The following is a 25,642-nucleotide window of genomic DNA, read 5'->3' as shown; positions in this document are numbered from 1 at the left end:
CGCAAAGGCAGACGCAACATTTGAACTCCCCATTTTTTTGTATAACACGTTCGCTTTTATTTAACGAAGAAAAAAAATTATTGGGAGAACTTCGGTGCGGAACTTGAAATCGTTCCAACTCACTGTTTCCTGTTCCGGGCAATGTTCAAGGAAGCAGCAGCGATCAGCTGCTTGGGGTCAGGGGTCAGGCGTTGATCCCCGTGTCAATATCGAACTCGCGTACAGCACCACAACAACACTAACCAGCAGCTTTAACCAGCACTAACCAGCAGCAACAACCAGCACGAGGCGCGACATGTCCTCCGCAGAGTCCAGCCCCAGCCGCTGTGCGTCTATGGCTGATCTGACGGACGACATTGAGGAGGTAGGGGACTTCCAAACCCAATGAGAGATGTTGCGTTCGTTCTAAACATGTCGACATTGACGTCCTTTATTTAACCAGGTGAGAGCCCGTTGCGGTGAATTGTCTCGTGATCGACGTCCTTTATTTAGCCTCGTCAGAGCCCATTGCGATGAGTCGTTTCTTGTGATCAACGTCCCGTATTTAAGCAGGTGAGGTTCATTGACTGTATCTCTGAATGATGTATTTATTTGTCAGGTGAAAGCTTATTGAGATGAATCATTAATCTGCCTTTTGTAAGTGCTAGGTATCTCCTGGACCCCGAAGCATTCAGGCTGTGGAATCGGTTATCAGAAGTATCTGAGCAGTCCTATTTACATGCAGGTCGAATGCACTCGAATTGCAATTCCGCCCGCGCAAGCTCCGTGTTTTCTTGTGTAATACAGTTGGATGACAAAGAGTTTGACCTTCCTCAAGTGGACACACCGCCCACATTGGAAAGCATTCTCAACGAGGTTTGTCGTAAAGCGCACATCAACACAAACGTGATTTTTATTTTATTTTTTATTAATTTTAATTTCATTTTTTACCTACGTGACTTTACCGAAAGAACTAAGAATATGAATCCTTGCAGTCACGAAAGCTTCAAATCTAGAATCAGACTGTGGGCCCGTTTTGTGAATTCTGTTCTGTTATGTTCTAGGTATACGTGGAGTTTTTTTAAGTACTGCAGTGCCACGTTGTTGTGCAGGATGACGAGGAGGAGAATCCTTTCCAGCTGGATGACCCAGCGCTCTTCCTGGCCGACGGTTCGGACGCTTGTTCCGTGGAGACGTCCTCACTGGCCAGCACAGACAGTGGCGACCGGCCCGACTCCAGGCACGCGCATCCCTTGTACTATACAATGTGGAATATTTTTTTTTAAATGTATCAAATCTAACATGTGACCACATATCAAGACGTATATAGGGATATCCACATATATATATAGGGTTTGTAGAAGAGGGGTATTTTTGAGGGCAGTATATCGATGATTGAAAGGGACAGGCCAGAGGAGGAATTGCAATAATATTGTGCGATACATGCAGAAGAACACACATGGGATAATCATATATCTTGTGTCCTAAGACGTTAAAATGTATTTAATGAACACAGCGTGACGAGACAGTAATGCGCATGAGAGATGCTATTAGCATGATTTTGCGTTTCTTAAATGACTAATTGATTTGCATAGGAAGAGGAGTAGAGGATTTAAACAAGGGAATGGATACAGCAGTGCAAACAGGCAGAGGAATTGAATTCCATACATGAGCAGCAGTAGAGAAGTAACTACCAATCACACATTGAGCCAAGATGGACTGAAGATATTAACGGAATGCTTGATTTGCTTGAGCAGACAGCACATAGCGGAGGAGATTGATATGAAATGAGAGAGGTATGTGGTTGCCGGTACATATAAGATGGTGAAGATGATGATGATGATATCGGTCTTATAATTGATGCAGGACTGTAGATATGAGTGATTTTTTTCTGAGCGTCGGCTTTTGGAGGAGCAAGATACATCAAGGCCAATTTACTCCAACTTTTCTAGGCTTCCACTTTCATCTCGATTTCATTTCCCAACTAAATTATTGTTCAAAAAGTCTTGGTCATCGTATACACATGGCAACTTGTGAAAAGTATGGTAACCCATTGGTTATATTGACACTCATTTATAATGTTTAATGAAACATTTGCATAATTTTATTAGGATCTGAAATGCTATCATGAATTGAAACATTGCCTTCAGGACTCACAATATTGGTAAAAAGTGAAACCAGGCAATCCAGTGACTGCTTGGTTGTGTTTGACTGGAATCCTGTGTATGTGCGTGTGTATTTGTGTGCCCACTTCTCACCCCAGGAAAAAAAAGAAGGCAGAGCAGAAGAAACCTTTCCATGGCTCCGTGCTGAAACATGTCATCCTCAAGGGCGTGTCTTCCCAGATTGTATCTGCAGCAGTGAGTCCAGTGTTATTGTAATAGTGGCTGGTTGGCTCGGGGGTTATGTTCATATAAACACGTTCCTTCGGAGTGGGCAGGTAGGAACTTGGTTGGACAGCGCATTCGTGCACGACAGACAAATAATCTCTGGTGGACAGTGTGGAACCTGTTGTTCCTACCTGTATAAGTGTAGTGTTTCGTGTCGTGTATAGTGTAGTGTGTGAGTTAAACGTTGAGTTTTTTAAGGGCACCACGGGGTGACCAGCCCCTCCCCATCCAGTACCCCACCCTTCCCACCCCCCACCAAGCCCCACCGTCCCCACCCAGCCCCTCCCCACCCTCCCCACCCAGCTCCTCCCCACCCTCCCCACCCAGCCCCTCCCCACCCTCCCCTCCCCACCCAGCCTCTCCCTCCCCACCCTCCCCTCCCCACCCAGCCTCTCCCTCCTCACCCAGCCCCTCCCCACCCAGCCTTTCCCTCCCCACCTAGCCCCTCCCCACCCTCCCCTCTCCACCCAGCCCCACCCCTCCCACCCCCACCCTCCCCTCCCCTTCCCATATGCACGACAGACAAATAATCCCTGGTGGGCAGTGTGGAACCTGTTGTTCCTACCTGTAATACTGAGCCGGTTTGTAGCTCGATACTGAAGTTAGCTAATCTAGCTTGATTTGTGCTCCCCCGCCCACTAACAACATTAAGTAGGGTAAATAGTCACCATTACTATCAACCAGTTCACTCCTGAATAAAGGGCTCCTCATGTCTTTGCCATCTCTCTCAGTTATTTAATGTGAACGCTTTTTCTGCACGTGCGCTAATCTCATTGCTCAATTTCCACGGTAGTTGTCTTATTGGACTATTTTATTCTTTTCAATACAATTCCATTACTGCTCGTATCCATTGGATTTTATCTATTTAATTGGTGTATCGTACCCATGCCTGCTTACTTTGTTAAATCAATAGTATTTCTCTAATTTGAGTATAAAGAGGTGCGAATTGTATATTCTTTTATTTTATAAAACATGCCTATTACAACTACAAGGTCCGATCATATGAATTGTTTAAACTGTACCAAGATTAACATGTGCTACTCTTTAATAGTTATATCTTTTTATATTTGGTCCATTGTGTGTTATATGTTTTATTTTAGGACCGTGTCGAAGCTGGACTGCCAACTGCTATGGTATGTATGGTGTTTAGCTTAAAATAGTCACAAATTTGAATAATTTAAATATATATTCTTTGGGTCTTTTGGTAAAGTCACGTAGATAGGTTCAAAGAAAATAACAAAAATAACAAAGAATATGAATTCCTGCAGTCACGAAAGCTTTAAGTCAAGATTTATTTTAAATATATTTTCACGTTAATTATTTAAATGGATTGTATAATGTTTATTCATTTTCATACCCAACAGAACATTTTGTACATGATTTAATTCAACAAATCCAAATGGAACATTTTATTATAAGAAGAACTCGTTTATTTTTTCTTCTACATTACTTTTAAAGTTTGAACGTGGTTGAAACAATGCAGTGAGTTGGTTTAGCAATGCTGCACTATGGTTTAAGGAAAACAGGTTTTCTCCATGTCTCATGCATTTCCATGGTACAGACCTTACTGCCTTGGGCATCTCCTTAAAATTGACTCGCCCATAAATATTAAGTACCAGTTGAGATGTAACAGCAGAGAGGGCAAGGTACCCATGCATGCCTTGTGTGCCAACTGCTTGGGTCATCTGCACCTTGGGACCTGAGTTTGATTCCCAGCCACAGCTATCATCAGTGGCAAATATCTGAATTGATCCTGGGTCTCTCCTAGGTCAACTCAACCTTAAATGCGGGAGTGGTCTCTCAACATCAGTACTCGGATAACAAAGGGTGCCAGGCGTAGTGATGGACATGCAAGCTCTTCATTCACTGTACCGGTCTTATTTAGATGCTCACTAAAGGCATTTCCCGCAAAAGTTTGTTGAAGCATCTCCAGACAATATTTGTGTGTGTGTGTGTGTTTTCATTTTACCCTAGGCTGTCTCCAATGTAATCGCAGTGGGCACAGCTCATGGGTTAGTGCTAGTGTACGGTAAGTTAAGTGTTCATTTAATTCACTTTCATTTGCTGTTAATCCTATTAACATTGTAAGTGCAAGTTATGAAACGTAAAAACAGCAACTCATAATGTGTCCAAAGCTAGCGGTAGTGGCTTGCACTTTCAAGATCTGCCATAGACTCCAACAACTGGCATTGCAGCACTTTTGCAGTGTAAGCCTCACAATGTTGATCAATGCTCTACCCTTTTTGTGTGCTTCCCTTTTTTGTCGGAACGATGAGTAGGAAGAGGTAAGCTCACGGAATGCTCACAGCCTAACATTGATCCATTTTAGCTGCAGCCCAGACTGCTCATCGTGCCCGCTCATCTGGGTCAACTTTTCAACTTTACCAATCTTCAGATGCATACTTTGTTTATAACATAATTTGCATCTGTAAAGGATTGGTGGATGTGGGAAGCTGGACTGAGTTGGGCGAGCATTACAGATTAATTAAAAACCATGCCTTGCCTCTGCTTGCTGCTCCAGTAGTTTGAGTGCTTGATACAACTTAGCTTACTTCTGGGTTACTAACTTTGCTGATAAGCATATGGTCACGAGCATCATACCCGTGGCATGTTGAATTTGTTAGCCTGATTTGTAGTAATTGTTAACACGAGGACTTGAATATGGTTTATTTCGGCCTTAACCAGGTGTTATTTATTGCTCTTTTGGCCTTGGTATTGCGTGCATCAGATGCTAACAAGGTATAATTACAGGCTGGCATGTTGGAATAAGTGCTGCCTGCATCATTCTAGGCATGTAACATTGCATAAATGTGGTTAAATCCGAATCTTACACTCACAATTCATACTATATTTCGTGTGTAAGAATTGATAACTCACAAGTTATTCAAATTTAATGTACATTTGATGTTTTTTTCTTTTTGGCTAAACTAGTGAACACAATTCTTCAAACGAGACAGGACATTTAAGGAACACTCCAAATGAGATAATAAAAACAAGAACAAATAATTGTTGAATGCAATTGCAACCCCAAATCTTGGAAATTTATTAATTTTCTTGCAGGATGCATCGTTACATGCCTATATGATATCATGGCTAGGTGCTACGAGTTAGCTTGTTGGGTTGCTGTACGTTAGATCTTTATCAGGCGTTAAATGTCCTTGTGTCAGGCTGGGTGTTGTATATACAAATCTCTAACCACCTGTTGTTTGTTTGCTGTGTTGGCCTGGGCTTTATGTCAGACCCTAACCAGGCACTGAGGCTGTGTCTGGGCAGCACGGCTATCGGAGCGCAGTATGGTGCCGTGTCTGCCCTCGGTATCAACCGCGACTGCACCCGCCTTCTTTGTGGCTTTGCCAAGGGGCAGGTGATTTATATTAGCTCATGCAGTGCCTGCATGTTGGTGGTGCCACTTCTATATGCTACCCATTGTATGTCTTCATAATTTTAAATTTCATATGCACATTGTTTAATCAAGTGAAAACATCCAAGTGCGTTGTATTTTGGCCACAGGGCGATTCAAGTCCAATTGAAGGCTTTCAAACCACAGTCATGATCACCACCATAGGCCCCTAGTTAGGTCACTATATTATTTTAAACTGTATTGTAGTGACATAACGAGTGTGCCAAAATTATGTTTTTGACATTTGTAATTATTATTTCATTATATTGTGTATCTGTATATCTGGATGAGATGTGTTTTTGGTTGTCTCTTCATTTGTGCCAGACAGTTCTGGACATATAGCCTCTTAATGTATATTCATGATCAAAGCTGTTTTTTTTTGTGTCTTTCTTTACATGGTTGCTGGAGTGTGCTGATGTGGATGTGTGGATATTATGATAACCCACAGATCACCATGTGGGATCTGACCAATGGAAAGCTTCTGCGAACAATAACGGATGCACATCCTCCTGGCACAGCTGTTCTGCACATTAAGGTTAGTAGTCTTGCCAGCCTACATGTAACCCCGGGTCATCATGACTAACAATTAAGCGACTGGCAGCATTATTTGGGTAAAAATTAGAGAGATTAACGTGTACCGAAAACAGCTTCTTGCCTCCAGCCAAAAGTATTGTTTGAAGGTTTGAGCTATTAGGATTGTATATTGATTGCATTCAAGAGGCTAAGATGTATTAATTCAGTTTTGATGCATGTGATGCAACAGCTTTCTGCCATGATCTCAATATTTCTTTGTAAAATTCTGATATCATATATATGTTGATGCATTTGTTTTTGTCAATTGTTCTTCTTGGTTTGGTATGATAAGTTGTACACTTTTTAAATTTTTGAAGTTGAAATGTTCTCAGTTCACAGATGATCCCACTTTAGCAATCTGCAATGACAGTGGGGGCTCCGTCTTTGAGCTTGCTTTCAAGTGGGTTCCTTACACACATGCACATTATCATGCTTCTTTATATTAAATGTCATACTCTTTTGAACTGAATTAAATAATAGTACTAATAACTACACTGCTGGATGAAGGCATTTCTACTCCTTGTCAGTCACAGGGGTTTATTTGACCATACTTTGCTATGCTGACCAGTGTGGGTTAGTTAAGGGGGGTCCCAGGACCAGTTCAGATGTCAATCGCCACTAAGGGGCCATCCATTTAGTACATACGCAAAAATCTGTCAAAACTTGACCCCGCCCCCCCTCCCTGTACGCACGCGGACTTTTAACACCCTCCCCACCTGCGTACATAAGCTTGAAGCACCCCCCCCCCCAATCCTATAGAACGGCCGATATTTAATCCACGCAGAAACGATCAAGGATTAATAATATTAACGTGTTTAAGCGAACAGATAGTCCACCGCCGGACTATCTAACTCATTTGAAGGCCAATGTAGACAAATTATTATCGAGGCTTCACCCCCACCACCCTCCCCCCCCCCCCCATTTCCTATGCGTACACACATTGTCAGTGGGTTAACCCCCCCCCCTCCATGCGTACATACTAAATCGATGGCCCCTAACGTTAGCCATGTCTAGGGTCGAACTCAGTTTCTAAGTTCATTGCACAGTTCGCACACCATTGCACCACTGTGCCCCCCAGAATGCAATACAATCATTCACTATTGCAAAACACCCTGTGATGTCACGTTGAGCGGAGAGAAATACAGAGCCAAGGAGATCCACACAACGAGTTCTGAGTTACTGTCCTCGCACTCTGCAGGAGGGTGATGGGCGTGCGGACGTGCGAGTCGCGCTGTTTGTTCAGTGGCGCGAAGGGGGAGGTGTGCTGCATCCAGCCGCTGTGGTTTCCCACCAACCTCAAAGAACACCCCATGTCACAGCACTTCCTTCTCGCCATGGCCTCTCTCACGAAGGTGTGTGCACGTGTGTCTGTGTGCAGAGAGGACATGCAATCTGTCCATTCGCCGTTAGTGATAATCACACAAGCCTGGTGTTTTATGTGTAATATCGGGCAAGATGTGTCGATTAAAATGCATGTAACGCCACCCTATTCTGTGAATTGTCACAGTTTTGGGTCATGATTCGTTTTAACAAATATTTTTCATTTTGTGCCATCTTCTGCTGTTTGTTTTGTGTGGTCTAATATGTTCTGGCTTGGATGTCTTATCTTGTATGTTCCATCGCATCAAATATAATGTTGAGTTTAATTTGTAGAAATCGTATATCATCAATTCTTACATGCACGATGGATGCATGTATTGTCCGTATAAGAAATAGTTGTCATCACTGAATTGCTACATCCGAGTAATTATTACAGAGGGGATTTGCTTGGTATCAAAATATGTATGCTTGTTGAAGCAATGTGTACACACGTTGAAGCATTGTCACCATTAGTAATATTTTCATGATATATTTTAAATTGAAATATTTAATATTCTTGCAGATATTAATAGTTGGACTGAAGCCATCCCTCAAAGTGATGCTGTCTGTGTCCTATGGAAAGGTAAGTTGTATGTGCATTTTTAATAAGATTGAAAGTACAATTTGGATTCTATAGAATCTAAATGCAAACACATGTCAAGCCAATATAAGAAATAATGGGACATTGCATCCCGTGGAAAGAAGGAGTATTTATATTATAAAGCGAACAAAAACATTTATAAGCTACGTTCATGTGGAAGGTCTTGAGCTAGATTTGAAGTTTTCGTGACTGCAAGGATTCATACTCTTTGTTTTTTTCGGTAAAGTCACGTAGGTAAAAAATTTAAATAAATTAAATCACGACGTTTCGGAGGCAACACAAGCTTCCGTCTTCAGGTGGAACCGTCACAGCAAAATTACTGCATCAAGTGAACTTCACTTAAAGGTTTACTGTATCAAGTGAACTTCACTTGATAGAGTAATTTTGCTGTGACGGTTCCACCTGAAGACGGAAGCTTGTGTTGCCTCCGAAACGTCGTGATTAAATTTATGACATTTTTTTACCTACGTGACTTTACCACAAAAACCAACGAGTCTTGAGCCTTGACTTGAACAGTGGCATGGAGTTGACAGCACTGGCGAAAGGGAGGCTCCAGGAGGCAGCAGAGGAACAAGAGTGAGCTCCCACTCAGGGAAGTTTGACTGGTGTCTTTTGATAGACAATCTTGGTTGCTGGAGCAGAGAATGCTTAAGAGGTAGAGTGATATGTGCTCATAGATGAGCGATCCTGACGTTGATCCAGAATTTGATTAAGAGTCAGTGAAGGGATTGGAATCATGGGGTGACGTCGTCTTGTTTAAAGGTGTGACTGCAAAGTCTGGCAGTGGCGTTTTGGATGATCCGGACTTGGTGATAAGGGATTTGGGGAGCCAGCAGAGAAGAGAGTTGCGCACATCAAGTTAGGATGCGATGAAGGAACGGATGAGGGTCGTCTCGCTGCTGATTTACATGAGTTGCAACGCACATTTGCTGTCGTGCTGATGGTGTGAGTAATGTTGTGGACATGTTTCAACTCTTCACCTTAGACGAACCCGGCGAGCGTGCCGCTCATGGCATGGCACTTCACCTTGGTGAATGGCTCGGCAGACCCTGTGCTCGCGTTCTGCAGGGGCTCCGTCGTCCACTTCATCCTAGTGGGTACCCCCCGGGTCCTTATGCCTCCCACCCAGGCTTGAGATCGCGGTTTCTCTTTTTCTTTGGCCTCGGTTGACTCAAAGAATGGAATGTTTTCCCACTTGAATCGATGCAACAGGCAATTCAGAAGCTGACTCGGCAATTCATTTTGAGCATTATGTGTTATTACTGACCAATTTGGCCAAATGGAATGGTCCATTAAGCCTGATAATAATTGTACTATAAATAGCTATTTTACAATACAAATGATTTATTCTATAGGTTTATAAAATGTGTGATTTTTTTTCTTGGCGATTTGTCATTTTCTTTGTTGCCCATCATGTCTTTACCTCTCTCTGTTTTTTTTTATGTCCCTCCTTTGCTCTTTAATTTTTTCTGACACGCTCTCTCTCTCTCTCTCCTGCAGGCCAGCTGCCGAGACTCTGACAACATCCACTTCAGCAAGCAGAGGGAGCTGCACCTGAATTATGAGCCCATCAACCTCACGGTGAGGGCAGCGCACGCATACATGTGGCGTTAACAAGTGGAGCACGTCCATAACAAGGATGGGTGAATAAGCTAGGGGATTGAATGGTCGCACACATTCTAGTGTTCATTTGTGATTCATATTGTTTTACATTAAATGGAAGGTACGGGGCTAGCACTAGTATACAAGCACGAACCTATAGATTTGCAGAGTATGAAAAAGGGTCATTGTGCAAAATAGTTGTATATTATATATTTTCCCATTATTGAGGTGGTGATCATTACAAATGTGTATGTTTTATGTAGATTTAATGTGGAATATGTTTCATGTAGATTTCATTTTGAATGATTTCTGTATTGCACAGAGGTTTGCTAACAAATAGCGGGACTGTGCAACTCCCATCGTACTTTGCATGCATGTCACGTGACCACCACATAGCATGCACGATACTCTCAGACCTATCTAAGGCACAAGTTCAACAGAGCTGACGTTGTGGCCTTTGTTTAAGCCACACTGAACAAGAGTAGAAAATGTGGCCATTCCAAAGGACAAGGCTATGAGGACATTGTACATGCAATTTGGTGGTCACATAGCATGCATGTCAAACATGATGGGAGTCGCACCTTCCTGCTGTTGATGAACACATCTTTGTGTGTTGTTACATATATTTATATCTAGCCTGTACACATCTTCCTATTATAATGGATGTTCTCATTATTTACAGAAAGTACTGGATATGAATCGGTTTTATATTCGTTATGTTTGTTTAATAATTATCCATGATTGTAATGCAGAGGTCGCAAACGGGTTTTGATTCCTTACCTGTACCCGGCCGCACCAGGGTCGCAAACGGGTACCCGATACCCGGCCGGGTACGGGTAGCTGGGTATCGGGTAGGGTATGTGTATTGGCCTACCCGTACCTGGCCGCACCAGGGTCGCAAATGGGTACCCGTACCCGGCCGGGTACAGGTAGCCGGGTATCGGGTAGGGTACGGGTATTGGGTACCCGATTGCGACCTCTGTTGTAATGTGACCTCATCTAATTCCCTACACTTGAGATCCTGGTTTATTCACAAGTCACTGGATTCAAACCCGTGGCTCAGCCGTGTTGGTTCCACGGGCATTATAATGCTGCTGTCTGTGTCACCTGACCATCTGTAAGATGGCATTGTAAATTTTTTTTTTTAACAAGTGCTGCTGGTGTATGCACCAGAGGTCGCAACCGGGTACCCGATACCTGTACCCTACCCGATACCCGGCTACCCGTACCCGGCCGGGTACGGGTAGCCGTTTGCGACCCTGGTGCGGCCGGGTACGGGTACGGGTAGGCCGTGAGTCACTGGTGAGTAACCGTTTGTCACTCATTTCGGGTAGGGTACGGGTAGGGAATCAAAACCCGTTTGCGACCTCTGGTATGCACCCACCCTACAGTGGATGAACTCGCGCGTGCTGGCCCTGCTGGACGACACGGAGACGCTGCACGTGGTGGAACGGGCGAACCAGGAGCAGCTGGAGGCTCTGGACATAGCCAGCCTCCAGCTCGTCTACAACTCCAGCCACTTCAAGTCGCTGGCCACAGGCGGCAACGTTAGCCAGGCCCTGGTAACCAGCCCAGAGCTCTGACGAAATCATCATGTACATGATCGATGGACCTTTCGGGGCATTTATTGTGTAAAATTTTAGGACGTTTGTAATTAGTTTTGTGTAAAACATCTTGAGCTTTGAGAAGATTCTATATTACATTTTTCTCCAGTTAAATGAAAAACTCCTCTTCGTCGGCTCTCCCCAACAATTGAAAAACTGGGACTTTTCAACCTCTTTATTGATGGCCAGAACGTCTGCCCGAAGCAAGATATTAGTAATCTTGGGGTGATATTCTCTCCGTCCCTTTTCTTCGAAGCTCATGTTCGTTAATAATGTGAAAACCTAGTTTTTATCACCTCAGAAACATTACTCAAGTGCGCAACTTCCTTACATCGGCTGATTCTGAGAGGCTGGTCCATGCACTTGTTCTCTTGCGAATCGATTACTGCAATGCCTTGCTGGTTGGTGTTATAAATACGTTCCTTCGTAGACTACAAATTGTTCAGAAATGGGGCAGTTCGGGAGCTCCATTACGTGAGCACATTTCTCCAGTTTTATTACACTGGCTTCCAGTATTGAAACGAGTAAAGTTTAAGAACCTTCTACTAATTTTTAAAGCCTTGCATGGGCTGGCACCACCATATATTTATGAGTTAAATCATCCCTGTGCGTACCTCGATCCCGGCTGCGTTCCTGAGGTGAGCGGACATTTGCTTTGTCTGCACCACGGTTGTGGAATTCCCTACCATTGGAAATGAGTTTATCCGATAATGTGGATACTTTTAAGTCTCGTCTTAAAACACATCTTCTGCAGTCGGTTTATTCTGTTTAGCTTCTCCGTCTCTCTTAATGTTTCGTTCTTCTTACAAGGCGCCTTGAGACATTCGTGGAAGGCACCATACAAATGCATGTAAATTATTATTAAACACATGTACATATCACATGCATTACCTGCAGTTTTTACCTCAAATTATAATTGTTTAACCTTTTACTCTAAACTGTATCCTTTTTAAGGCATAGAAGCTCCATATTTGTTTAACTAAATAAGGTTCAAATTTGTAAGTCTGACACATTGTACAGTTTTGTATTTTCGTGCACGCGATATTATTTGCGTCATTGAAACAATTACAAAATAAGTGAATGCTGATGAAGAATGTCTAGAGATTTGGTGGATCTCGAGCCACCCTGAATGTGCCCTCTTCTTGGAGTTTTTCAGATCATTCGATGTGAATACTTTGCTTTACAGGCACTTGTGGGAGAGAAGGCATGCTACCAATCCATCTGCAGCTTTGGAGGGCAAGTGCTTTACCTGGGAATAAAAGTAAGTTCTTCCTCTCAAAGTATGTTATACAGTTATGCAAATTTTTTTCCTTCCAAATTTCTGGTTAAGACTAAACAATATTCATGTCTACACGTGTTCTTTTTTCCCCCCGCAGTCAGTTCATGTGATGTCGTTGCGAACTTGGAGAGAGGTGAGTCTGATGTATTTCACTGTATCATGTATGTCAGAGAGAGTGGTAGTACAGTCCTTTGCGCACTGCACTATGGACCCCGCAACCTGAGTTTTATTCCTGGCCATTAGCGACATCGGTAGTGAGTGATATCTGGACCAGTCCTGGGCCCCACTTTTACCAAAGCGCACTAACCAGTGTGGTGAGGTCTGATGAAATAGTCCCTATGACCAACACAGTGTGAGGAGGCATTCATTCATTAGTGGGTTTATAAAGGACTGTCATGACTATTGTAGATTACACATCACCCTAATCATCATCATTGAGCATGTCAGGATTCAATGATTAAGATGGATTCTTTGGCTCATGATAAACAAATGTAATTTGGCATGTAAGAATAGATTATTTTCAAATCAGCACTTCATTGGTTGAGATGAACGTTGCAGCAACCATTAGGCTCTACATTCATCATGGTGGCAAAACATGATTGATTCTCTAATCAAATCAAGATGCAGAATTGGGACAATTTATAGAATTCTGAGGGGATGAAATGTTATTAGCCCGATCAATATCATCATCATCATTCAACCACTACCACACTAATAATTGTTATCAACATATTTTATTTGCCACTTTCACTGTCTTACATTTCTTATGTTTATGTTCAAAGTGTTTGTTTTACATTTATTTTGGTTAATTGTATAAAGTTTTTTGTTTTATCCTTTGAAATCAATATTACATCATTATGCCACTGTGTAGCATAATTAAACTAAATCCGTCACATCTATGTCTGCACATGGGGGCAATCCAGTGTTTTGCAAAATGACTCCGGTGATGTGGAGTATATTATGAAATGTGCCAGATGTAGCATTGTGTATGTGCGCCTGTGTGTATGTGTGACTTTCTGCAGAGGGTGGACCTGCTTGTGCGGCAGGAGAGGTTTCCAGACGCCTTGAATCTGGCCTGGTCTTTCCACCAAGGCTCTGCAAAGGCCGTTCTGGGTGAGTGAGCGAGTGAGCAAGTGAGCGAGTGTGGAAACGTACCTATTTTGTGGCACTTGTTCTTGTAATAGATGAGCTTCACACTTGCTTCCCAGGACTGGAAAGTAAATGCAGTACACGCAACAAGGCTGGAATATATTTACATTAAGATCACAATGATGATTTTAATTACTCAGTGGGTTGCTGCTTCGTTTTGTAGTCCAAGAGCTCATCAAACTACTTTAGTTTAAAACAAGAAATGGAACACTTTCCTAGGCTAAAAGCATGACTAACGAAATCACATTTTATACTTTACAATGCTGTATTCAGTTTAGCGGTGGCTGATACCAGCTGGGTATCTTGTGTAACACTATGGTCTGCTCTGTTCAGGTTTGCCAGTGAACATTGCCAAGAGAAAATCATTGGTTGCAGATAAGGTGAGCGGATTTAAATTTTGGTATACGTAAACTCTATTGTGCATGGTGTTTTGCAACGCAGGTGTTCTGTCCATCCTTTCACTGTTAGAATTGCTGTTGGTGTAAAAGCTGACTTGTTTTATTCCCGGCTACAGATGACAGATATCCTCATGCAGTATGTGATGATCTCTATGAAGAAATGCCCTGAGCCAGGCAAGACACAAGCTCTGGAAAAACATTTCCAGGTACATTTTATCCTTCCCTATTGTTATTAGCTTAAATTACATTCGAATACCACTATCACATTGTGTACCACCTATGTAGTTTATTTAAATGAAAATGGCATTTGATTGATTGTCCTTCAGATACAATATTACTTCTTGCAGCATGGCAATAACTGCATGCTGACCTTTCTTCCTCTGGATGTATACATAGTGCTCTCTGGTACTTTTTATATTTTCTTCAAACAGCATCGCAGAACCACATTCAGCTAACTTTTCAAAGGAGGTACATTGTGTCCTCTGTACTGAGAATACAACCTCTGCGAGACAATAACCTATCTTACTCTTAGTTCTTTCGGTAAAATCACGTAGGTAAAAAATGAAATTAATAAAAATAAAACAATAAAAATCACGACGTTTTGGAGGCAACACAAGTCTCCGTCATCAGGTGGGACCGTCACAGCCAGATTTGCATCACTTGATGCATCACTTGATGCAGCAAATCTGAATCCTTGCAGTCACGAAAGCTTCAAATCTAGAATTAATAACCTATCTCATGTGCATATTTGTATTTTGTTAGAACTATGGAAATGAATACGAGAATACGTATTGCTGCTATATATATATGGGAATGTTACTGCAGCATTGATTGAATTGTGCACATGTTTTCTCTGTTCTTTGCAGGAGGTGGTTCCTATGTGCATCGAATACTGCCTTCTGCTGGGCAGGACGTAAGTTTATGCACTGTTTACTGAATATGCATTTGCAAAGATCGTATATAAAAGTGCCAACGTCATGGTTTTACTTAGATATTAATGCTGTTACTTCTATATCACTGTAAGATTTTGTCAACATTAGCATATTAGCATTTCACCTGATCTATGTAAAACATAAAAATGAATTTATATATTTACATTAAACGTGATGCAGACGTTATTCCCTACTCTACACAATTATTGTTGGTTGGCGTAGCATGGTTGGCATGGGCCCTGCTGCAAGGAATGGAATGGAAACCCCCTTTCCAATTTCACACCTCTTCATAGCCTGGTACCTGGTCCCCCCCTGGCCTGTGTGCCCTGGTGCGGTTGCTCCGTATGCACACTGGACAGCTGTTCCACTGTTGGTTGTGCCCCTTTCACTTCATTGTAATTACTTCATTATAATTGCTTTGTATATTGCTTTAGAATTCCCCTTACATTTAGGTTCAGGACAGCGAAGGAGGAAAGACTCAAAATGTGTTCCTTTGAACCTTGCTTGCAGGGACTTGCTCTTCACCCAGATGTATGAGCAGCTTGGGGAGAGCTCAGTGGCGCGGGGCGTGTTCCTTGAGAGCCTGGAACCACACGTCTTGGGGGACCGTCTCACCAGCATCACCCCGCAGGCCATGCGCGACCTCATCTTGCATTACCAGGGCCAGGCACGCATGGCCACGGTGGAGGCGTGCATCCTCCACATGGACATCACCAGCCTCGACCTCCAGCAGGTACAGCTATGACTTAATCTGTGGCTATATACGCTTAGGTTTTTTCGGTAAAGTCACGTAGGTAAAAATAAATAATAAAATAAGAATAATTTAAATAATAATAGAAATACAATTATAAATCACGACGTTTCGGAGGCAACACAAGTCTCCGTCATCAGGTGGGACCGTCACAGCTAGATTTACTGTATCAAGTGAGGCAAAAATTATTCCAAGATACAAGTTCTTAAATGCAAGTTAAGGGGGGGAGGAGAATCCTTGTAGTCACGAAAGCTTCAAATCTAGAATTAATCTGTGGCTGTTGGCACTGTCAGGATTGGTCTGTAGTAATTGGGAGTTCATCCTCATCAATAGAGGTTCTCAGTATTGACCTCCATTATTAATAGCAAGGGCTCAACCAATTAACTACATTCACGTATTCATGATAACCATTAAAGAATACAATTCTGCCTTGGCCTTCATAGATTATATCTATTTATCGTTTGTTTACCCATTGACATTGGCAGTATTAAACTCCCACCAACTACAACTGTTGGTATATCTGTAGATATCACCAGTGCTGATATTTACGTTCATACATTTATGAACTTAATATGTAAGTGAAACCACATTGAAATTAATTAAAAATGAAGAATATACATTGATCTTGTTTGTCGGATTCGTTTTTAGACTTCACCAGTCTTAGTTTGTTTTATTTTTCTGAAGGTGATTAACCTTTGCTGGTCTCATGGCCTGTACGATGCTGTCATCTACATCTACAACACGGGAATGAATGATTACGTCACGCCCATCAAGGTATGTGCGTGACATCTTTTATACTTCATTCGTGAAAATATAATTTCATTGTTATGTTAAGATATGCTATATTTGTAGTCTTAATTGAACGTGATGCAGAAGTGATTCCCTGCGTCATGTCTGACTAGTTTCATGCCAGAACTATCCTGCATAGTATACTAGTACCAGTGTAGAGTGTTTTTTTATGTTATGGCGTCACTGGCAATTTTGATTTGACAAAATTATTTTGACTTGGGAAAGTGCCTGTAAATGGGACCTATATCAATAAGTGTTTTTAAAGTGCAGTTATCCAGCATAATTAGTGTATATTTCAAATATTTTTGACAATGATATTGTTATTTTTTTTAATAGGAGATCTTGAAGGTCCTACAGACTGCACTGAGCACTGGTCGTCAGCTGCCTGGTATGTTATATTATTGCGTGGCGCATTTACATTAGAATATCGTATTTCAGTTTCACGTCAATATTATAGTTTTAGTATGAGCCTTTTTGGTATGCTTTGCGAAGATTCTCAATGTACTATATTATCAGTGTGTATATAACATGGTATATACCGATGTACAGTAATACCTCGGTGAATGAATCCTCCAGGAATGAAGCTACTTTATAACAAAGTCGGCCATGGAGGGGTCCCGTCGCTTTCCTATTTTTGACAAGACATAGAAAAAAATCTCTTCAGAAATGATGCAAATCGATTCAAAAGAGTCAAGTTTTAAGCGCTGCGCAGGTCCTGTAAACACGACAAAGTTGGGTTTCATTCATGAGCATTCTCGGCAGCCAATCGGAAAAGGGCTTCTTCCTGAGTCTCCCTCACTCGGCACAGTCAGCGGCACGCTTCGCCAGTCTTTCCTTTCCCTGCCCACCATTGCTCGAGCTCCTCGTGTTGGTAAAAAAGTTATTAAATTTTTTGCAGTGATGAAGTGATTTTAATATCCCCATTGTATCATCCAAACGCCCATCTAGTGCTAGTGGACTAGAAATGCAGCGTAAATCTCTTGAGAAACAAAAATGCAGATCGTAAGAATGAGGAGGGTGGAGGCGGGAGAGATGAAAAGTGAAGTGGTGGGTTTGTTAGGGTTATTGCAATCCACCTTAAAGACCATTTTAAACCAAGCAGACAAAGTGAAGGCTACTGTGCAGCAACGTTTTTCCTATTGTGTACCCCCTTCTCTGAAGTCCTTGAATGCATCCCTATGCCTCCCATCTTATATATAACTTTGGTAACGAAGTTTCTGATAACTTCATGGAACGCATCTACTTTGTTAACCGAGCTAATACTGTCGAGTGTGAGTTGGAACAGCTACGCTGAAAGTGTGCACAGAATTTGCCAAAATACATATTTTAAGGGCGTCAGACAAGGAGACACACTTTCACCAAAATTATTAAAAGCGCGAATATTTTCTGACTGCTTAATGAATACACTGTATTATCGAGAATAGCCTATGATAATGATATGAAACTTATGGCGGTACCCCGGGGTACCATAGTACCCCGGCTCTCACATAATGTCTGTAATGCAGTCATTTTTAGTCTTTTGATGGTCGGTGATGCGGCAATCGACTCATCTCGACGAGCTGTACACGATGCAATATTCAGAGTTGAATTTTTCGATAACGGATTTTTATGCTAATGTTTGGCGTTTCAACATCGCGGAGTAGCACTGATTTCGGATTGATTGGTGCCCCAGTCGCGGAGTTAAGTACACCCCTGGAAAAAGTAGTGTCCCAGAAAAAAAATATTTAATTGCCTCGGCATTTTTTATTCTTTGGTACCCTGGGGGACTGCCATAAGGATCATATGCATGTTAAATCTGATTAATCTCGCAACCATTGTTGCTTAGGTGACAAGGTGACTGCAGGCAATAAGCTCCTGGTCTACTTAAGGTGAGCCAACACACGTTTTATTGTGCAATTCTACACAATGATGCCGATTAAAACCAGTGATATTATTCAGAGTCATGTAGGACACCATCTAATAAATTTTAATACGAATAAATAAGGTATCTACAATGCATGAACTCTCCTGTGTGCTTATGGTTACACCCTAAATAAGTATATTTAAGTAAAGAAACTGCTCTACCATCTTCATTGTGCAGCTGCTGCCTGGTTGGCAGAGCTTACCCAATGGGTGACATTCCCAAGAACCTGGCACCCACCGTCAAAAAGCAGGTGAGATCAGAAATTTAAATGAGATGTAAATGTGCATGACGTTAAAAGACTTTGGCAATACACGTCACTAGTGGCAGAATAAGTGGCAGTCAATTAATTGAATGCATTCGAGACTATACCGATCATGGAGATGGAGCCATGAAATTAGTTTTTGTACACGTGCTAGGTGGATTATTACTTCGCAAGTACGTTAGAAATAGCTGAAGCTTGGGGATGCCTTTACCCAGCAGTGGTTTGACTGTGGCTGATGATGTAAATGTAAATACGAGGTGTAACTGAGATAACAAATGGTCTGTCGTCATTGGAGGCATGCCTGGCTATGACACTTCAACACTCACTCAGGCCTTGAGCCTCTGGTCGACCGGGACACTACGTGTGACCGGTTGTTGTAGATCACGATTTTCACCCATGCCAGTCACGCGTGTTAGTCGTATTATTCTTATCAGAAATGAAAATTAAATGTCCTAATGACAAATTAATGCGGACCAGCTCATTGTTCTGCACCTTTAACGGGGGATGTATAAAAGAAGAAAATACTGCTATAAGGTGAAAGCAGCAATGTGCATTCTAATCAGGTATTGTGCAGTCAATGGCTAAGAATGTTGTAAATATGTCAAAGCTTTGTTAGTATTTGTCCATATTAGATTTTTGATGTGTTGATGCGCAGTGGATAAGCGTCAATGTCCATTGAATTTTTGGAGTTCACAGTAATTAACTACGTAGTTATTCAGGTTGGGGTTTCTCAAATGGATATTCAGTTTTTTCTTGCTGTGGTTGTCCCACCTGATGACGATTGCTTGTGTTGTGATCGAAACGTCGTGATCTATTATTTTTCTACCTATGTGACTTTACCGAAAGAACCAAAGAGTATGGATATTCAGTGTCAGAGACTGATAGCTGTACTGTCGAATAACAAAAGAACAGCCTTTACAGAACAATCTCGGTTCGATGTTGAGTCTGCTGACTGGTGGAGGGCATGTGGTCAGGTGTTTGAGTTTGTGATCAAGCTGCACTCGGATGAGGCGGAGGTGCAGGAGGAGGTCTATCCGTGCGTCCGCACGCTGCTGCACTTTGACACACGGGAGTTCCTCAATGTGCTCACCCTGGTGAGTGGCTAGGCACTGCCTACCGACCTGTGGCGAGAACCCCGTAATTATCTGCTGTCTGTGGAGTTGCTATACAGTAATAGTATGCTATGATTTACAATAACATTTTAATTTTTAAAGTGGCTTCATGTGACCGCATCCCTGTGTGCTGTACAAGTAGGATGTGCATGGAGTGGGAATGGGTAGAAGATGAGGTACTGAAAGGGCAGAAATATACATTTATCTCTTTCCCCAAATAATTTAAAATTATGTTAAGATTCTGGGCTTGTTATTCAATTTACGAATTTGCTCTTTTGTATTTGGTTTTGACCACATCTTTTGTATTTTCTTCCGCTTTGTAGAGTATTGTTTGTTGCATTATCTAAATGTAACACAGTACATTGAATGTCTTCTTCTAAGCGTGAATGCCCATCATTGCATAGGATCAACTACCCATATTTCCTTTCCCAATGTGGTTTTATTCTGTGCTCCTAGAGTCACGTCCACTGCTGTGATATCTCAACCACATCTTTCCATATCCCCCCCCCCCTCCCCGTCTGCACTGGCATCTGAAACACGTGTGACAGCTGCCCTGCAGCCTCCTGCATAGACATGTAACTGGGAGATGAAACAATAGTATAGCAAGGCACCAACACTTGATGAGAGACAGTTGGAGGTAGATGATCAGAGGCTACAGCCTCTCCAAGAGAGTTAACCTATGACATCAACACCTACACTAATGGTCTGCATAGCCTGATATCCATATTAAACGTTTATTTTTTTATTTTGCCAGGTAAGGCCCACTGAGCTATATAGCTCTTATATGGTGGCAGTCGCCTTTAATCCAGCACTTTGGAGGTAGCTTTGATAATCAAGCGGGGCCATCAGTACGACATGGCCAGCAGTACAGCAATTAGGGTGCTGATCTATTTGTATAGATGTTTGTGTTATCTCATCATATTCCTTCCAGTTCTCACCACTCTTTAAAGAAGTGGCTAAACATCCAATCAATAAATATAGGATTGATAAGGGAATGTTACCAAGTAGCGCTACTGCTGCTATGCATTCTGTATGTTGAAATGGTTCTTGATTTGGTTCCCACAGACGTTTGAAGACTTCAGAAATGACAAGCAGGTGGTGGAGTACCAGCAGCGCATTGTGGATGTCTTGTTGCAGGTGGACACCTTCATACAGACACAAACACCAATTTTCGTCTGAATTCAGCTCAGCTATACTAAGCAAATGACCAAATTTACAATCATTCACTTTACTGGACAATCATTCACTTCTGCCCATGGAGGATAACGCATGAAAGAATAATAATTTCGACTTGTAATGTGCCACGTAGTATTTTCTAACTTTCGAAGACAACGAGCATGAGGAACTAGCCAAGTGGGAAGGGCAGCCAGGTGGTGAGCCAATACAATATTCTCCCCCGCAAGCTCTGTGGTTCCCTATATATGAAGGTGTTATTGTCCAATTCAGTATTTACATGTGGGAGGAAACCGGAGCACCCAGAGAAAACCCACTCATGCAAAAGGACAATACTCTTATCTCATACAAAGAGAACAGGCGGAGTCCACATTTGCTGTACCACCTTCTGGCATATCAGGGTATGGTACCTCGATGCCCATGGGAAGGGAGTTTCGCGACGTTTATGTGATCCATCAACCCTCCCCTCCAGAGTGTTGGATTACAGGCGTGCGTGTCCACTGCCCTGCTAACTAATTCAAAGAGAAGCTGGTAGCAGCTCTAACTTACTGGCACACAAGCAATCAGACCCCGTTTGGCAGTAATGTTAAGATAAGGAAAACCTTCAGCAGTGACCATGTGTAGATTAACAAGTGTTGTATGTAGTTAACATTCGTACTGGGGAGATAAAGATAGCTCAGCATGGCTTTGGCCAAACTACCCCTCAAACGGTGGTCTCGTCCTAAGAGATGCTAATTCACATAAATTGCCAAACAGTCGGTACATATAGGTGATTGATGTTTTTGCTAGTAGGTATGTGTTTGCTTTTGTGTGTGTGTGTGGCACAAGCGACGTGGTGAAGTCACCGCCACTTAGTGGTGAATGGCGGTTGTTGTGGATGTATTTTCCACCCGTGTGTGCATGCGCATGCATTTGTGGATTTCTATGTGTGTGTGTGTGCACGTGGGTTCTCAGGTGATGGTGGAAGGGAAAGGTTTTTCCCCATCACAGGTAGGGTCCCTCTTCACCTTCCTGGCGCGGCAGCTGGCAAAGCCAGAGAACACGCTGTTCGTCAACCGCCACCTCTTCGACCAGGCAAGCGTGAGCCTTCAGTAACCCCCGGCATCGGAGGCTTGTGTTGATACACACTAATTTCCTATTTTTAGTCACCGTGAAATCGTGAGAAGCAGAGCGATATGAGAAAAAAAGCACTTGTCAAAAAATGCATTGACTGACAGGGAGAACACAACTAGTGCTTTTGTAGAAAATAAATTCACTAGCATTCTCAATTTGATGTCAAAAGGTATGGGTGAGGGTTAAAATGCTGTGCATACAGAAAAATAGCAAATGTATGCTAAGCTCACACAGAATGTATTTCATATTAGACATTATAATTACTGTATTCTCCGTATTATAAGATGCTCTGGAAAGTGAGATGCACTACAAACCTGTGGCCGGTGTAAATACAGTATACTAATTTGGTAATACACGCCCACACACCTACCGGATTATAAGACATCCTCCCAAATCTTTGCTCTAAAATACAGGGACAAAGAGTGTGTTTTAATATCTGGAGAATACGGTTAGGCATAAAGGTGAGGGAAACAAATAATACTCTGGTATTTCACAGGCAACAGCACCACTTGTCAAAACAATTATACACATATCCCATCTTTTTCCGTATTTGATCATACAATTCCCAATGGATTGTCATTTTAAACAATAAATGTAAGATAAATTTCGATTTAAAGCTTTCGTGACTGCAGAGATTCATCTTCTTGGTTCTTTCTTCCCTTCTACGTGACTTTACTGAAAGAACCAAGAAAATGTAAGATAGTCTAGCAGCGGTCGACCCATGCTGTGTATCCTCGTGTTACCCTGCGGCCTGTGACCTCTCATCCCCCAAACCACACTTACTCGGGACGCAGGTGCTGGAGTTCCTGTGCGGCGCGGACGATGACTCGCGGCACGCTGAGCGCCAACAGGCCCTGCTGGAGCTGCTGCAGGCAGGGGGCACGGTCCACTTTGATGAGAGCAAGCTGCTGGCATTGGCGGAGAAAGCCAAATTGTGAGCGTGCAGCACAAACGTTGCATTTACGTCGCTGTGCTTGCATTTACTTTGTCAGCTTTAACACTGGTGCCATTTTCAGAGCAGAGCTCTTGCCATTAAACCACCAGAAACTTATAACCGCCAGCTGAATGACACGGCCTGCCGAGGAATGATGCCACACACAGGGCCTCCTCACATGTTTCATTCAATTAGTATCCTACCTGTGTGTAGATGTTTGCATGGCTTTATAATTGATGCTCTTTCTCTATGCACTGGCTATCAATGTTGTGTTTAAGTGGCACACATCTGTCGTTTTTCCCCCAAAACTCTCAGCGGTTACTGTTTCAAAATATATTCAAATGTGTATCCATGGTACTTAACATGTTGTCATATTCATAATAAAATGATACAAACTATGTAGAGCAGTAATTTGAAATATACAGTTTTGTATTGTTTTATCAAGACCAGAATGTAAAGTGTTTGCTGCTGATGTGTATTCATTGCTTAGATGAATTGTAAATCATTTTAATGTTTCCTCCCGTAACGTGAGCTACTGCGAGCATTTAAAGCGTGCTCATCCTTTGTTCGTGTCTATGCACAGCTACCTCGTGTGCGAGTTCATGTTTGAGAAGAAACAGATGTACGACCAAATCGTGATGTGCTACCTGAAGGATGAGGCCCGGAGGGTTCGTTCCGGTTGCTAACACCAACACACGCTTGCTTGTACAGCCTAGGGTTGCGTAACATGCCATGTGCCAATTCAGTCGTTTCCGAAACACATTTCTACCCAAGCCTGTACATACATTGAAATATGCATACATTTATATGCCCCAAATATCAGTTTGTTGTATTCTGCACAATGCAGTCTTATTGTTAGATCTTATATAGCAGATGAGGTGCATGCCTCTTTTGTGCCTATCATCCAAACTATATATATTTTAAATGCCATCTGCTTCTAGCATTGCAGTTAATTGACTTTTGGAAAATGTTTTTATGATAGTTTTAGAGGCAAGATATATATTTTTGGGTTATTTTAAATGTGTAGAAATATCCATGTATATCAATGAATTCAGACATTCTGGTAGATCAACATCCTGATAAAGAGGAGATAACTCGGTTTTCTTTTTTTTCTGTACGAGGATCTAACTCAGAATTTTGTGTGTCCTCGCTGCAGGAGGACGTTTTTAACTTTGTCCACAACATCCTGTCCATTCCGGGCTACAGTGAGCAAGAGAAAGCTCTCGTACATCAGAAGGTTATGGCGAATATACAGGTGACCTCGCTTAACAAGTGCACCCTTCTCACCAGGAGAATAATGCTCACAATACCTCAACCACTATTCCATAGCACAGTTTTGCCAATTGTGCTACTGCTGCTTGTATTGCAGCTGCTAACACTTCTAATAAATCTGTTGACTGACAATGCGCATACTAATGTTATAGTGACTGCTTCCATTACTGCTGTTACAGCTAATACTACATCTATTAAGCTCACATTGCTTCTATTTTACACCTGATATATTTATTTGTGGGTTATATTTATATGACCTAGCACCACCGATGGAAATAACTATCGCCATACAGAGACGTTGCACCCGCAGGCTTCACTCCCACCTGCACCTATAAATGAAATAAATATCATAAAATGTGAAATCTCTCCGCACGGTCTGTATTGCCACCAAGAATAAGATGCCAAAAAGTGATTACATTGTGGTGCCTAAATCTGTACATTTATAACTCATGAATGTCCTGGGCGCCCACTGAACAGGAGCTGGTGTCCATCAGCCCACAAAAGACAGCCGACCTGGTGATCTCGGATCTCTCTGAGAGCCTCATTGGCATCTTGGCTCTTCTAGAAGTAAGTGGTGTCAAACACATCATTATACATGCGCACAAGCATGCAGGAGCCTTCGTTTACACACTCCTGACCTCAACCCATAAATTCTCTCTATATGCAATTTCCTCCAATAGCACTTGACTGATACTATTTATGCTAAACGTGCAATTTGCATTTTTTACATGTGTAATCTAATGATAAAAAAAAACACAAGCAAATAGACAAACAGTGGCAATGATTGTATGTATAATAATATATTTATGTAATTTCAGGGCCATCCTCGCTTGCTGTTTGGATTTTTACAGTGCATTCTAGAAACAGGGTGAGTTATTGAACTGCACATTGCATTTTTTGCAAACATCGCTGGTATATTATTTGATATATGTGTGTTGAATTGCAATATGTACACTTGCAGAAAAACTGCAAGCGAATACAAACCTAAAGTGAGAGTTTGACATGAATGGTAATTGTTTAATATTATTTAAATTAGTTTTCTGTACTGAAAATTCAACACACAGCAC

General features: G+C 42.1%; 1 protein-coding gene across 1 annotated transcript in view; it reads left to right on the top strand.

The window, feature by feature from the left end:
* The first annotated feature begins 125 nt into the window (after positions 1-125).
* The window catches only part of VPS8 (VPS8 subunit of CORVET complex), a 32,388-nt gene continuing 6,871 nt past the window's right edge, over positions 126-25,642 (top strand). Inside the window, exons 1-33 of the mRNA XM_078603815.1 lie at positions 126-364; positions 787-855; positions 1,092-1,219; positions 2,243-2,339; positions 3,470-3,502; positions 4,344-4,398; positions 5,609-5,733; positions 6,218-6,304; positions 6,675-6,742; positions 7,541-7,694; positions 8,225-8,284; positions 9,288-9,395; positions 9,803-9,883; positions 11,296-11,466; positions 12,695-12,769; positions 12,885-12,920; positions 13,810-13,900; positions 14,270-14,316; positions 14,451-14,540; positions 15,201-15,247; positions 15,777-15,999; positions 16,702-16,791; positions 17,143-17,194; positions 18,632-18,674; positions 18,887-18,959; positions 19,946-20,065; positions 21,149-21,220; positions 22,211-22,330; positions 23,164-23,303; positions 23,887-23,971; positions 24,460-24,558; positions 25,053-25,142; positions 25,394-25,443. Of these exons, the coding sequence (XP_078459941.1) occupies positions 296-364; positions 787-855; positions 1,092-1,219; positions 2,243-2,339; positions 3,470-3,502; positions 4,344-4,398; positions 5,609-5,733; positions 6,218-6,304; positions 6,675-6,742; positions 7,541-7,694; positions 8,225-8,284; positions 9,288-9,395; positions 9,803-9,883; positions 11,296-11,466; positions 12,695-12,769; positions 12,885-12,920; positions 13,810-13,900; positions 14,270-14,316; positions 14,451-14,540; positions 15,201-15,247; positions 15,777-15,999; positions 16,702-16,791; positions 17,143-17,194; positions 18,632-18,674; positions 18,887-18,959; positions 19,946-20,065; positions 21,149-21,220; positions 22,211-22,330; positions 23,164-23,303; positions 23,887-23,971; positions 24,460-24,558; positions 25,053-25,142; positions 25,394-25,443 (2,948 nt within the window). The 5' untranslated portion in view covers positions 126-295. The remainder of the gene's footprint in view (positions 365-786; positions 856-1,091; positions 1,220-2,242; positions 2,340-3,469; positions 3,503-4,343; positions 4,399-5,608; positions 5,734-6,217; positions 6,305-6,674; positions 6,743-7,540; positions 7,695-8,224; positions 8,285-9,287; positions 9,396-9,802; positions 9,884-11,295; positions 11,467-12,694; positions 12,770-12,884; positions 12,921-13,809; positions 13,901-14,269; positions 14,317-14,450; positions 14,541-15,200; positions 15,248-15,776; positions 16,000-16,701; positions 16,792-17,142; positions 17,195-18,631; positions 18,675-18,886; positions 18,960-19,945; positions 20,066-21,148; positions 21,221-22,210; positions 22,331-23,163; positions 23,304-23,886; positions 23,972-24,459; positions 24,559-25,052; positions 25,143-25,393; positions 25,444-25,642) is intronic.

The sequence above is a fragment of the Lampetra planeri genome, chromosome 21 (genome assembly GCF_965212315.1).
Source record: "Lampetra planeri chromosome 21, kcLamPlan1.2.h2, whole genome shotgun sequence".
Taxonomy (NCBI): Eukaryota; Metazoa; Chordata; class Hyperoartia; order Petromyzontiformes; family Petromyzontidae; genus Lampetra; species Lampetra planeri.
This window is presented reverse-complemented; position numbering and strand designations above follow the sequence as displayed.